The sequence below is a fragment of the Aphanomyces invadans genome (assembly GCF_000520115.1).
Source record: "Aphanomyces invadans strain NJM9701 unplaced genomic scaffold supercont1.18, whole genome shotgun sequence".
NCBI classification, from domain to species: Eukaryota; Oomycota; class Saprolegniomycetes; order Saprolegniales; family Verrucalvaceae; genus Aphanomyces; species Aphanomyces invadans.
This window is the reverse complement of record NW_008580163.1, coordinates 934,004-947,768: the sequence shown is the minus strand read 5'-3', so window position 1 is coordinate 947,768 and position 13,765 is coordinate 934,004. Positions and strand designations below refer to the sequence as shown.

General features: G+C 55.1%; 1 protein-coding gene across 1 annotated transcript; it reads right to left on the bottom strand.

Annotated features, from left to right (window-relative positions):
- Positions 1-13,762, bottom strand: H310_08827 (hypothetical protein). The gene is made up of 3 exons (XM_008874735.1): positions 13,614-13,762; positions 13,493-13,570; positions 1-13,431 (listed from the first exon to the last, which is right to left on the bottom strand). The coding sequence occupies exons 1-3, from the start codon at positions 13,698-13,700 to the stop codon at positions 25-27; spliced, it is 13,572 nt and encodes a 4,523-aa protein (XP_008872957.1). The 5' UTR covers positions 13,701-13,762; the 3' UTR covers positions 1-24.
- Between the last annotated feature and the right edge of the window lie 3 nt (positions 13,763-13,765).

The window sequence follows — 13,765 nt, the reverse complement described above, 5'->3', positions numbered from 1 at the left end:
ATACATAATTTACAGGCTGGAGGTCTATTTTTTGCTGTCCGAGGTGTCCGCCTCGAGGTAGTACACCCATGGGGGCAAGTCGACGAGCGCGGGACATGTCACGAGTAATTTCCCGACGAGGGGCTTTGGCGCAGACTGGTCCTCGACCTTGACGACCACGGATTTGACGGACTTGGGGCCAATTGTCGCTTGTTTCGTGTTGACGCTGAATGCCGGGTTGTCCATGGTGAAAACAAACTCCCTGGCTGCGTTGAAAACGTTCTTGAACTCGATTTCCTTGGTCGTGGCAAACACAAACGGTCCCTGGGGCAGGGGGGGCACACTTTGACCCTGCAACGTGCATTTGTACTCGCCTCCGTGGTCAGATGTCAACACCAACGTGTCACGAATCTCGCCTAGCGCTTCAGGCTCAAATTTGATCGAGATGGTGCACTCGGCGCCGTCCCAGTCGGACGCGTCCACTTTGACCGTCGGGCTCACGTTGAAAAACGTTGGCTGGTGCACGAGGCACTTGAAGTCGCATGGCTTGGACACGAACGACTGGAAGCGGAACGCTTGGGTTTGGCATCCACCCAACGGAACGTGAAAGTACAAAATTCGATCAATCCCTGCGGGCGACGTGCTCAAGTGAAGCTTGTAGTTGTAGTCACCCAACGGTTGGCACGAAATAGTCAAGTCCACTTCGGTCGGCTCGCCGTGCAACAGCGGCCTGTACTCGACCTCGAATGCCCCCTCTGTGCGGGCCGTGAGCTCGCCCAACCGCCGCACACGCACACACGGCGACGAACATCGCCACCACTTCGTTCCTTCATCGAATTGAATCACGGTCGACTCCGGGAACGGATTCTCGATCGTGATGAGTTTCTTGACGGTTTGCCGTACTGGGGCATGGAACACGAGCGTGTCGATCACACCCGGCGCGGTCACATCCACGTGCACAAAGTAGAACAAGTACTCGCCGTTCTCAGGGTTGGTGAACGTGATCTTGAACTCGTTCGGGCCCTCAGTGTACGCATACACTTTGAGTCCGTAGTCTCGCTGCGAATTGGGTGGAACGGTGATCGTGTCGGCGCCTTGGACAAACGTCGATTTATGGGTGTTTTCGATCCGCACTTCGAAGACCTGTGCACACTTGAGCCAGTTCTTGATCGGGAGCTTCATCGGCAAAGACTTCTTCGCGGGAGTCTTGACTTGGACTGTGTCCATCGCTTCCGGCTCGGACGCTGTGCCAACCAAGTTGTAATTGATCGCAGATCCGTCCGGGATGGCAAAGAAGATGCCGCCCGTGTGCCGCTTCGGTCGTTCTCGAGGGTCCGTTGCGAGCTGGGTCATGGTGAGAGGACAGTACGTGACAGGAAGCGTGGCCTTTCCTCCCGCCGGCACAGCGACATTCTCCATGCAATGCCAGTGCTCTCCCGTCACAACGGGGATTAAATTCCACGGTTGGTTCGTCTTGTTTTCAATCACGATCTCTTTTGTCGTTTCCTTTCGCACCTTTGACTCGAACACGAGCTCCTTCATTGCGGACTCGACCATGGCAACGCAAGACCCTGTCAGCGTCAGCGTGACAAAGTCGCCGCCCTCGATGGCGCACGGGATCTTGTCATGGCGAATGTCATCGTTTATCTTTTGCGGACGGAACGTAACCTCGAATTGCTTGTCTTGGTTGGGCAAGATCATGCCTTCGGTTGGCGATATCGTAAAATCCGCGCCGAACCGCTTCAAGTCCCACATGAACTTGGCGACGAGGTCGCCTCGGTTCTGCAGCAGCACCTTGCGAACGAGTTGGGACCCAAACACGACTGACCCGAACCCAAGCGTTTCTGTCTCGAGTTGCACGTCCATGCCTTGGCACCACCCCGTCATGACGAGCAATTTCTTGCGCGTGCCAGCAATTTCCATCGACAATTCTTCTTGAAACGACTGAATGCGCCGGGTGGGGGCAAAACGGAGTTCGACGTCGACGGATTCACGCGGCTTCAGTTGAATGTCGTGCTGCGGGAAGATGGTGATGTCCGGGTTTGGCGACATGAGCTCCACGGACGTCTTGCGCTTGGATCGGTTCAGCAGCTTGATAAAGCGTGACAGCGACTGTCCAATTTGGAGCGTGCCAAAGTTGACCACTTGCTGGACGTTTCCGACCAGTTCCACCTTGGGGTAAATTCCCTCGCCTTTGATGGTGACGTTGACGACGGTGGTGCCGTTGATGGTAAACGGGATTACTTCCTCGTAATTGCCTTCGGTCCGTGCAATGAACGTGATGGGCACTTCGACAACGTCGTGCGGCCCCAGGACCGTCGGCTGAACTTGCACCCGCAAATGCGACCGCTTCTCAAACGAGCAGTCGATGCTGATGTCCATGTCGGCGTCTTGGTTGGCAATGCGCAGCACAATGGTTTCTACAATCGGCACCGCGTCGGGTTCAGCGATAAAACAAGCGCCAAAGTCATGCGACACGAACGAAAACTCGACCGCCGGTGGGACGGAACTCCCGTGGAGCTTGAAAATGTACTCTCGGGACCCGGCCGTCGTGCACACAAGCTGCAACGAATCCAACGACGTCTCGAGCGTTGGCGAAAACGTAATGTTGCACTTAACTTTGTCGTTCTTCCGCACCGTGCCATGCATCGGTTCAATCGTCACCATCGGATGCGTTCCCGATGCCCAGTTCACGTTGAATTCAAAGTTGAACTTGCCTGCGTTCGAAATCACGAGCGACTTGCGCAGTTTCTCGTTGACGCGAACAATACCAAAGTCCAGGAGCTGCACCGTGTTGGGCTCAATCGGCGCAGCGCTGTACGAGCCCTCGTCCTCTTGAAGGACGACAAAGTCGTGAATTGCGTACCCTTCACCCTTAATGTTCAAGCTTAGTCGGCTGGGTTTGCGCTTGATGTGGCAGTTGATGTTAAAGTTGTACTGCTTCTCTTCGACCGGGGCAAACTCGATTTCGACAGGACATCGACTGTTGGGCGGGACAACACCGGACAGTGGCGTTAAGCTCACGACGGGCTTCTCGCCCAAGAAGCTAACTTTGTCAAAGGCAAAGTTGAACGGAAGGTGCTCGTCGTTGATCAGGTGCACGCTGTGGACGGCCCTGCTCCCCAGCAGTAGCGTGCTAAAATTGACGCCACCTCGATCAAAAAGCACACGTGGCTCGGATGTCGTGCCCACGAACAGAAACAACTGGTCGACTTGAAATTGTGGAATCTTCAAACGCCAAAACATTTCTTGGAGGTCCATCTGCTGCGGGGTGAACTCAAATACCATTTCGCATCGCTTCCCGGCCAACATGAGCCCCTTTGGCGTGGCGCAGCGAAAGCACGGATTCACGTTGCCTTCGGGGATCCACACAAACTCGTACGAGATGTTGGTCGGGTTGATCACGTAAAACCGCTTCGTGTTGCGAACTCGAATCCCGAGCGATTCCATTTCGACGACACGGACAGACGGATCGAGCGGTCCGAGTTCGCCGCTTGGACCGACCAAGTTGAGCGCCCGTCGCGCTGAATAATCGCTTTGCTCGAGGTCCACATGACACACGGGCCGCAACGAAATCCCTTGAACTTGGATCACGTGCTCCTTTCCGTTCTTCATGTGGCCTGTCAACTTGAACAAGAACTCGTGTACTTCGGTTGGAGCGAACCGAACGATGAACTCTTGCACGTCGCCGCCGGGGATTTCACCGCTCTCGGGGGCAATTGAAAACGGAATCTCGTCGACGGTCGTGAGCGATAGCCAGCTCCACGAGTACCCCAATCGAATCTTGGACGGATTCGTCAGGGTGAATTTGTACGAGCACGCTTGAAACATAAACGTTTTCTTGAACAAGATCGTTTCAACGTCGCACGAATACTGCGCTTGATCGGCCACGGCAAACACTTGCAGCGACAGCGGATTCAACGCGCCGTCGGGCTCGAACGTTGGCTCGGGCGCACTCGTGACTTGGTCATTCGATGCTACTTTCATGCTGTCGTCCCAGTCGGTGGCGTCCACGCGCTTGATTTTCTGCAGCTGAAGTGCCATCCGTTCCTGGATATATGCAGGGGTGGCTGGCGTCGGGGTAAACGTGACACGGATATGTTTTTGGGACTTGGGGAAGAGGTGGCCGATCGTTGGGACGAACTTGACGTTGGTGTGGATAGGCCAGGCAAAGCGCACCATGTCGGTCGAGTGATTCGCCACACTGAACGTCTTTTCCTCCGGCTTGGCCTGGACGTGGTCCAAATCCACGTCTTCAAAGTTCATCTCGTCTTCGTCTTTCAAGTCTTCCAGAACCACGAACTCCCGATACCCCTGCCCCGTCAATTTGACAATGGTTTCTTCAAACTGGTTGTACTGGACGCTCAGCTTCAGGTTGGCCACACACAGCTCCTCGTGGACCTTGAGTGGCTTGAATGTGATTTCAAATGCTTGAGACGTCTTCGGGGCCATCGTGACCGAATTGTGCGAGTCCGGGAACGAAAAGTTGGTGCTCGTGGGCATGCTGAACATCACTGTCGCTGGCACAATTCCGTCGTTGCGCACAAGAAGCGACATGTCCTTGGACTTGCCCACACGCACGCGGCCAAACGCGAGTGCGAGAACCCCCGACGCCTCTCGGAACGTCGGCTTTTCAATCGTCACACACGGCATCGTGCCTTCCCCTCGCACGTCGAACTGGAGCTGACTGCATGCCGGGTCCGCCCCATCCACGACTGACGCTGTAAACACGGCATGGTACATCCGCATCGCGACCGGCTTAAAGTGAACATTGACATAGCGGTGTTCATGCGGAGGAATGTCCCACACACTAGGCTGCACGGTGAACGTAGGCGGCGCCTCGTCGGCGTCCCCCTTGATGGAAAAGGTGACGGACGCCAGGACCTTGGTCGGGTTAGAGATTTTGTATCGTTCAATCACGCTCTTGGACACAATGATCGCGCCAAAGTCAAACAGTTTCTCGACTTGGGCAAAGATGGGCTGGTTGCGGGGTCGGAATTCTTGATTCGATTCCAGACCAAACGTACGAATGACCGCCTGCTCTTCAAAGATGCTCTCCATGTCGGTCGTGTTGATGCCAGGGTAGCAGCTCTCGCCATTCAGCTCGTACGTCAACGCGGCCGATTCCGTTTCATTGGCGCTGTCGCGACCACTCACGTCCAAACGAAACATTTCTCGAAAGACGGCTGCTCCCAACGGCTGAAACCCCACATCAAATGCCATGATGCGACCTGGATCCAACGTGCCAGAGTTGGGAAAAATGCTAAATTGCCCCAGTTGTAGCGGTTTCGGGTCCACGGGGGTGTCCAGCGTCAGCGGCGACGGGGCGTCACTGTGCGGCTGAACGCGGAACTTGAACGTAAACTCGCCGTCGTTGCGCAACTCGAGGCGCTTCGTCTTCTTTTCTTCGTTGAACCGCATCGAGCCAAAGCTCAGCCCCCGCGCCGGTTGCAATCGGAACTTGCTAAACACGACGCGGCAATGCAACAGGACGGGAAACTCGTTGTACACTTCCCCTGTCAGATTTTCCATGATGACGCACTTGATATCTTTGCAGTCGCGAAGGACAATCTCCGACTCGCTCCGACACGTGACTTCAATCGGTTGCACTTTGCCTGGCGCAATGACCGCGTCTAACGGCTTGATTTGAAACAGCTCCTTGTTTCGCTTGATCGAGAGCAGCACCTTGATGTCGTACTTGCCGCGATTCCGCAATTGAAAACTCTTCATGACGGAATCGCCGACTCGCATGAGACCAAAGTCCAGCATCCCGTTCATTTTTTCGCTATCGACTGCGGAGTCCCCTTCGAACGAACACACGTCGATCTTGTACGCTTCGGCCTTGATCTGAACTTTCTCCATGTGGTTTGGATGGAACCCGTTCTCAGCGTCCGAATACTCGACGTCGACTGGGAACCCAAACAGCCCTTCCTTGGACGCCGTGAACGAGACTCCAACAGTCGCGCGTTGATTTGACTTGAGCACGCCTTCCTTTGGTGCAAATTCAAACTCAGCAGGGCTATTCCCGAGCCCAAGTTTCCATGCTACAGGAATCTCGGACGTGTTTGCCACAGTGAACTGCTTGTCTTCGCGCCTGTTGAGCAAGAGCCGGTCGAAATCCATCACTTTCTCGGGGGGCTCACCCACCACGGGGACACCCGTGACCTGTAAGGAAGGGACACACCCAATGCACGACACGGGAAAGACGACGGGGTCGGGGTTGTCTACGATGCAGCACACAAGCGTGTCTTCGACCAGCCCTTTTGCGATTGGAAATGCCCACACGATGACTTCGGCCGTGTCGCCCTCGTGCAAGTCCACCGACGCTGGCTCGACGAAAAACACGGGCTGTTCTACGACCTTTTCAAACGCAAAGTGGAGCTGGCACGTGTATTTGGACGCGTTTGATATTCGAAACACCTCGGCGTTTGTGACCTTGGCCGCTTTGTACGGATCGGACCCGACCGGTTCCGCCCGCAACGACGGCGGCTTTCCAATGAGCAACGGGCCGAATTCGTACTGCGATTTGGACAGAACGTATTTTTTCTGGACAATACCTCCGTCCGATTTGGCTTTGGCGCGACTCATAAACACGTTCCGCGGGTCGCTGTTGATGGTGGGTACGGCGCAGCTAGCCCGACAGAACAAACTGACTTCCCGTCGACCGCCGACGATTTCAAACCCGAGCGTGTTGTCGTACGTGCCAACTTCGTTGCTGGAAAACTGAACGAAGAACGAGCATTCGCCACGCGGGGGCAAAATCCAACGCATCTTCTCGGACGCAATTTGAAATCGAACGACAGGTTTCCTCGAACTGCGGTAGTACGGTCTCTTTACAAGCTGGTAGGACGCTGGAGGCGGCACAACCAAGTGGGACGACTGCAATTCGCGGGTGAATTTCTCAATGGCGGCATGCAGCGCGCCATGCATGACAAGTGGCGGGCCATACTCGGTGAAACTGACTTCATTCAGAACTAACACACGGTTCGTCTTCTGAGTGTCCGCGGCGGACACATCTTGGCCATCCAGCGGGGGCACATGTTCGTCGCCACCGTGAGGACGTTCGTGAGCAGTCGAGGGGGATGACGTGGTCGTCGTGGGTGGAGGGACTGCGTCAAAATCTGTCGAGAATTGACTTAAGTTACTGCGCGAAGTGCTGAGTGTCGGGTCTGCGTCGGAAAAGGCGGGTTCGTCGTCGACGGGCGGTGTCAGCAAGCTTGCCTTTATTTTCTCCATGATTGCAACTTGGGCGTGCGTGTACTTTTCAAACGTTCCGTTTTCGAGTTGAAAATGCAACTTGTCGAGAATCCCGTGGATGCGCTGGATTTCGCCAACGTCATCTGGTGCGACTGAGTCAGGAGAAGTCTCGGGAGACGGCGGCGACGTGGCCACTTCCTCCTCGAGAATGTCGAGTGTTTCGTTGTTAGTGACGGCGGGAGGGAGCTCGTCGGCCGCCGACGTCATCTCGAGGTCATGGAGTTTGTCATTGACCGATTTGATCATGTCGCTGACGAGCTGCTCGTACAAGTCTTCCGTAAAGGAAAAGAGCAAGATCGTTGCACCTTCCATAGCTTGCGCAATTGCTTTGTACGTGTCCGTGGGAGGCAGGTACGGATTCTCCATCCCATCCAAGACACTGCCATTGCTCATATCGTCCATCGCCATGCGCCGTTCCAGGATATCTCGAAGCAGTTCCCATGTGAACAACACTATTTCCTCCACGACGGGCGGCGGGGGCTCGACGACCACCTCGTGCTCGTCTTCCTTCTTTTTCTTTTTCTTGTCATGGACGTCCACGTGTTCGTCTGGCGGTGGGGTTTCGACTGGGGGCATATCCCACGGAATCAACGGAAGCTTCAGTGCTTTTCGAACTGTCTTGCCCACGTCCGTCTCCTCAACGCTTGCAGCTAGTACGGCTTGTTCGATCGTCCACACAGGAAAGTTTTCCTTTTCACCCAGCAGCTGTGCCTGGGTGGTTTTCCCGCAGCATGGTGGACCGAGGATGATGTAGTCGGCGGCTTCTTGCTTCATCCGCCGCGTGGCAATTGCCACCGTCGGCCCGCCAGCTCCGTCGGCAGCATCAGCTTGGTTGAGTAATTCTGGCGGCAACGAGTCGCCTGGCAAGCGAAGGGGCAGTCGAAGCAAGTCATCGTCCGAGTACCCCGTAGCGTTTCGTAGGATCTCCTCTTCGTCTTTGTATTGCTGGTCAAAGTCCAACGAGTATACCTCGATAGCATAGTCCGAGTCATTCTTCATCGTGATCAACTTTTCCACTGGTGTGCCAAATGGCAGAAGTGGTCCCAGCTCCGCCATGGGCGGACTGAAGGTCACACGCAACTCGGTCCCTTCGCCGGAACAACTGATCGCTCTTGTTCGTGGATTTGCGTTGATCTTGACAGGAACTTTGACATGGTACAGTCGTCCTTCCAGCGGAATGAACTCGATGCGAACGTTGCATCGGGTGCCGGGGTGAAGGAGCCCGCTTTGGGGCTCCATTCGAAAGTAGCTCAGATCCCGCGACGACCCGATCGGTTTCTTCAAACTCCACTCGACCCCCACCGGACTCGTATTGTGGAATTGCGTGTACACAACGTGGGAGCGCCCGACGAGCACTTGTCCGAAATCCAGCGTGTCCTGCGAGATCACAACATCTGGCACGGTGACGTTGGCCTTGAGCGTGAGGAGGCTGCACGGCCCGTTCTTGACTTCCAAAAAGATGTTGGCGCCGTGACTTCCATGACGACCGTTCTTCCGCGCTTGAAACGTGACGGTGAACTCGATCGATTTTTTCTCCAAGAGTCGCACCACGCGCTCGGGTTCGATCGAAAAGCCACGCGCAAGAGCGAGATTCTTGTCGATCTGGAAACTCGTTGGGACTTGGCCCGTGTTTGTCAGCAGGAATTTTTTCACGCGGTGGGTGCCCGACACGACGTTTCCAAAGTCGAGAATGTACTGACTGAGAATGAACTCCGTGTTGGTCGCTTTGGCCACAATGTCTTCGACGCCGTCCTCCATGGAGGGTTTCTTGGATTTTTTTGACTCTTGCGTCACCGTAGGCAGGGGAAGCGCCGGTTTGGCGATGCTAAGTGTCGGGACTGTCAGTGCCTTGGGCTCTTCCGCCGCTGTTGATTCTTCCATTGCTGCCACTTCCGGTCCTGACTTGAGCAGATACTGCACGAAGAGTACGCGGCACGCTTCCGTGTCGATATCGAGCTCATCGAAACTCGTCATTTTTGCCAACGGATCGAAAACGTGTTCCTTCGACGGCGACCCCGCCAGTGTTTTGGTCGTGCTGCGGGCTGTCGTGGTGACGCGCTCAGTGAACCTCGACGTGGTCCGCCCCGTCATGCGCGACGACATGCTGCCACGGTCCGTGCTCATGCCGTTGTTGGCACCTGTCGAATTGGTGTTCGCTCGAAGCGGAGGCGGCGCTCTCGAGTTGGGCCGCGTTAGGCCAAGAGTGGTTGTCTCGCACGTTGCGACTGTCGGTGGAATGGCGTCCAAGTTGGGGTGCTCGATGTTGTCTTTTGCTATCCTCAGCAAGTCGCGCCATTTTGGCTGCACGCCGTTCACAGAGCAATTTGGATGGTTTCCTCGAGGCAAATTGGCCGACAGAGACGCAAAAATCCCATGGCAATACATTTTGAACTCAACCGGCTGAAAGTGCGCGACTTCAAGCCACAACGTCTCGACCATGTTTTCGGGAATACCTGGGCGGAAGCGCACGGAAATGCGCTGCTTGTCGTTGGCAAAAATTCGTCCTGACATCGGGCTGACTTCGGCTATCCCTGGTCGACTGAGCTTGTCCAAACTGATAGTGAAGCTAAATGCAACTTTGCCCAAGTTCAAGATGCAAAACTCGCGGTCTTCTGTCTTGTTGTACACGACTGGCCCAAAATCAATATACGGGCGATCCAACCGGTAGCTCACGGACGATGCTTCCCCGGACAGCGTAAGCTCGTACTCGGGGCCACCTTCAACTTCGCACGCGACAATGCTTTTGAATTTTCGGTTTGCATGGCCGTAAAAGATGAACTCGACCGACTCGGTTTCTTGTGGCTGGAGGACACCTCGAATCGGCAAAATGTCAAAGACCTGGTTGATGGGGATGTATGGACGCTTGGTCGTCGCCATCGCGCGCGATTCCTTCTCGTCTTCGATGAAGACCCAGTGAAAGGACGTCGGGACCTTGGAGATATTGGTCACTTTCACGGACAGCGACTTTTGCGTGTCGTTCAAGATGCTCCCAAAATCAATTCGCGAGTACTCAAACTCGAGGTTGGGGAAGCAAATGTCCCCTTTCAGGTCGATGGTGTCTTTCTGGGGATGCCCCGAGTACGACGTGACAAGCTTCCCGCTGATCGCGCGACTGATGTGGTCATCTTTGTAGCCAGGGTAAAACTCAACGTTCAGCGCAACACTCTCCTGGGGCTGAAGCACCGCCTCCCACATGTCGACGGCAAACGGGACTTGGGTCTTGAGCACAAAAGTGAGCGGTAGTTCGCACACGTTTGTAAAGACGAGCGGTCGTGTCTGGGTCTCAATTTCCACGTTCGGGGCATACACGTACGAGAACGACATGCCGGTGGCCTGGGACGTCTCCATCTTGGGGTTGATGAAGTTGGCGCAAATCTCAGTCGAAAACGCGACTTTTGGGTTCTTTTCCTGCCCGATTCGTGTCTCACACACAAGCTCTTCCTTGATCAAGCCGGGGGCGCTGCTGAAGCCTCGAAAGAAGAATGTGCACGCCGTTCGCGGCTTGAGCTCGATCGTGGTCGGAAACACAGTAAAAATTGGAAGCGGACCGTCCACGTTCTCCTTCGATAGGCTCGCCTTGCTGTTGATCTTTTGCAGCGCTTTGAACTTTTGCTGCATTTCGAGCTGCGCTTGCTTGACAGTTTTGTTGACCCACGTGAGAATTTGGCCTCGTTTTCCCTTGTTCTCCAAGGTGCAGCTCCACTCGCACTGCTTGTGGGTCATTTGGTACTCAAAGTCGATCAAGCTCATGTTAGTCGGCGCCCACATCGTAGTCCCTGTGCCGCGTGCACTCAGCGGGATCAAGATGTTTGCGCCTTCCATGACCAGGATGTGGAGCTGTTCCTTGAACACAACCGTGTCGTCCAGGTTGGCCGTCACGACGAGTTGAACCTTTTCGTTTGGCGCGAGGAGGCAGTCCTTCTTGTCGACGGCGAACTTGCTGCGCGCGTTCCGAATAAACGTCTTGAACGAGGCAGGGATCAAGCTCTTGTTGACGACAACGATGCTCTTGGGATGGTCGACCAAGCACGAGCAATTGCCCCACTCAATCGAGTCACAGTCGATTTCAACGATAGGGCCTTTCCCCAGCGCGCTCAAGGTCACGGCCAGGGGCAAGTCGATGGATCCGGCGATGCGCACGTGCATGGGGAGGCGAATACTCCCGAGTTTCTCACAAATGAGTGCCACTTGAATATCCTTGGTCGAGTTGGGTGGAATCACACCGCTGAGCTCGTTTGGCACGAACGCCGCGACGACTTTCGAATGGTCGTCTTGGTCGACAAAGTCGTACTTGGCTGGGAGGGACGGACTCATGTTGGTCAAACTCAGCGTTTGGTAGTGGGCGTAACGCAAGAAGCAGTCGCCGTAGACAAGCTCGGACCGGACGACGAGTACCTCTGGCACAAAGCACTGGGCGGTCACCGGGACGTTCAACAAGTCGGACCCGACGCCTTTGACGCTGACGACGAGAAAGTACTCGTACTGCTTCACGTTGACGGACGTAAAGTCGATGCAGATTTCTTGCTTCCCAAACGGCGCCAACGTCCCCTCGGACGGCGTCAACTGGAACTCCTTGTGTTTGTACAGGCCGTCTTGGGGAATCCGGAGCTGGTACTCCATGGCAATTCGCGACGTGTTGCACAGCGTTACGTACTTTGTTTGGAGAAAGGCAAAGCTGACAATGCCAAAGTCAACCTTGTCCGTGTCAAACTGAAACATGGGCGGAATCACGTGTGCGCGGAACCGCACGCGGAGGAGTTCGTCCGACCCGTTCAGTTTAAAGTTGAAATTGACGCTGATCTCGCCCAGGACGGCCGAGCAGAACGTGAGGAAAATCTTGCACGTGTCGTTGATACCCAACACTCCAGAACTCGGCTCAAAGTGAATGTCGACGCCGTGGGGAAGCGCCACGTCGAGCAGCGCAAACTCGGCCGGGATTTCGCCGCGATTTTGAATGCTAAAGTCGTGGGTTTGCGGGTCGTTGATAAAGACGTCGCCAAAGTCAAACAGGTCGTCGTATAGAATCGACGCTTTGGGGCCGATGCCCTGGCCTCGTATTTGCAGCGGCAGACGCGTGTCTCGCCCCGACACGTCCAGAAACGCCGTGCACGAGTAGAACGCAGCCGTTCGCGGACTGAACGTAGCCGTGATTTCCGTTTCCGAGTGGGCCCAAATCTTGCCAGTTGCCGGCTCGACTTGAAAACAATCGTCCAGGAAGTGCATGGGGTCTTCAACGACGGCTTTTCGCAAATTTTTGTACTTGCGCTGCAAGATCCCAACCGCGTCGACCTGTTCTGCATCGACCTCGGGCCCCGTGGACTTTTGCAGGTCGTCCATTTCCGCCAGCTCCATGCGATGCAACTCTGACAGCAGCCGATCGCGCTCGCTCTGCTCGTTTTTGTGGCCTGCGTACGCCTTCCATGTAAACTCGACGGGGTGGTCGCTCCCGTTGCAAATTTTGATGCGTTTGCGGGAGCTCAACGTGATGTAGGCAGGGCTGGGTTCGACCATGGGATGGCTCAAGTACACCTCGAGGTTCGTCACTTCGCCCGTTAGTCTGACGTACGAGCAACGACCGCTGTCGTCGCGGATCTCAAGCTCTCCTTCGCGCTCCCGTGTGTGCTGTGGGATAAACTCAATCTCCATTTGAATCGCCGCTCCGATGTCGAGGTACATCGTTTGAGGCGTGATCTTGAAGGGCGGCGTCGTTGTAAAGACAAACTTGGCACCTTTTGTCCCGATGTTATGGACTGTCATGACCTTGGAGCACTTGATCTTGACCGGGCAAGACCCAAAATCGATCTCGTCGGGAAAGGACAGCGCAGCAAATGTCCCCCGCGCTCGAATCGGGACGAGAAACTTTTCGCGCTCTGTGCAACACACCAGATCGAGCGCGTACTCCTTGCGCTCTTGTGGAAGAAATTCAATTTGAAACGAAATCTCCATCCCTGCAGCAATTTTTCCGTCTTTGTCGTGGGCGGTACACTTTTTGATCTTGAAGAAAGGCGAGTCTGGCGGAAGGATCTTGATCCGCCGCGCGACCGAGTCGTTGTTGCGAAGGGATAGCTTTGCATAATGCGTATTGAATGGAATGTACTCGTCAAATAGAATTGCTCCAGGCGTGGGCTCGAAGAGAGGTCGGTCGATCGGCACCGTCGACGTGGTTTGAGTGGTGTGGTCTTCGAGTTTCGTGAACTGAAAGGACAAGCATCACACGACACGTGAGACCATTTTCAAGCGTATGAAATACATGTACTTCAATAATGTGGGGAGTTGTTCCGCGCATTGTTTTGGACGATTTGGCTGTGAGGTCGTGTAGAAGTTGGCTCGGGCGCTGCAATCGTGTCAGTCACGGTGGTGCGCTCCGTTTCACGTACCAGTTTCTCGGTGTCTCCTCCGACGGGTCGTCCCCATGAGGGCAACTGATGCACGACTCCTTGGCTCGTTGTACTGGAGCTCGCCATTTACCACCGCCGCTTCTCGGAGAAGCTGCGCGTCGACGTGTGCGACCTTTCACGCAGCAAAAACG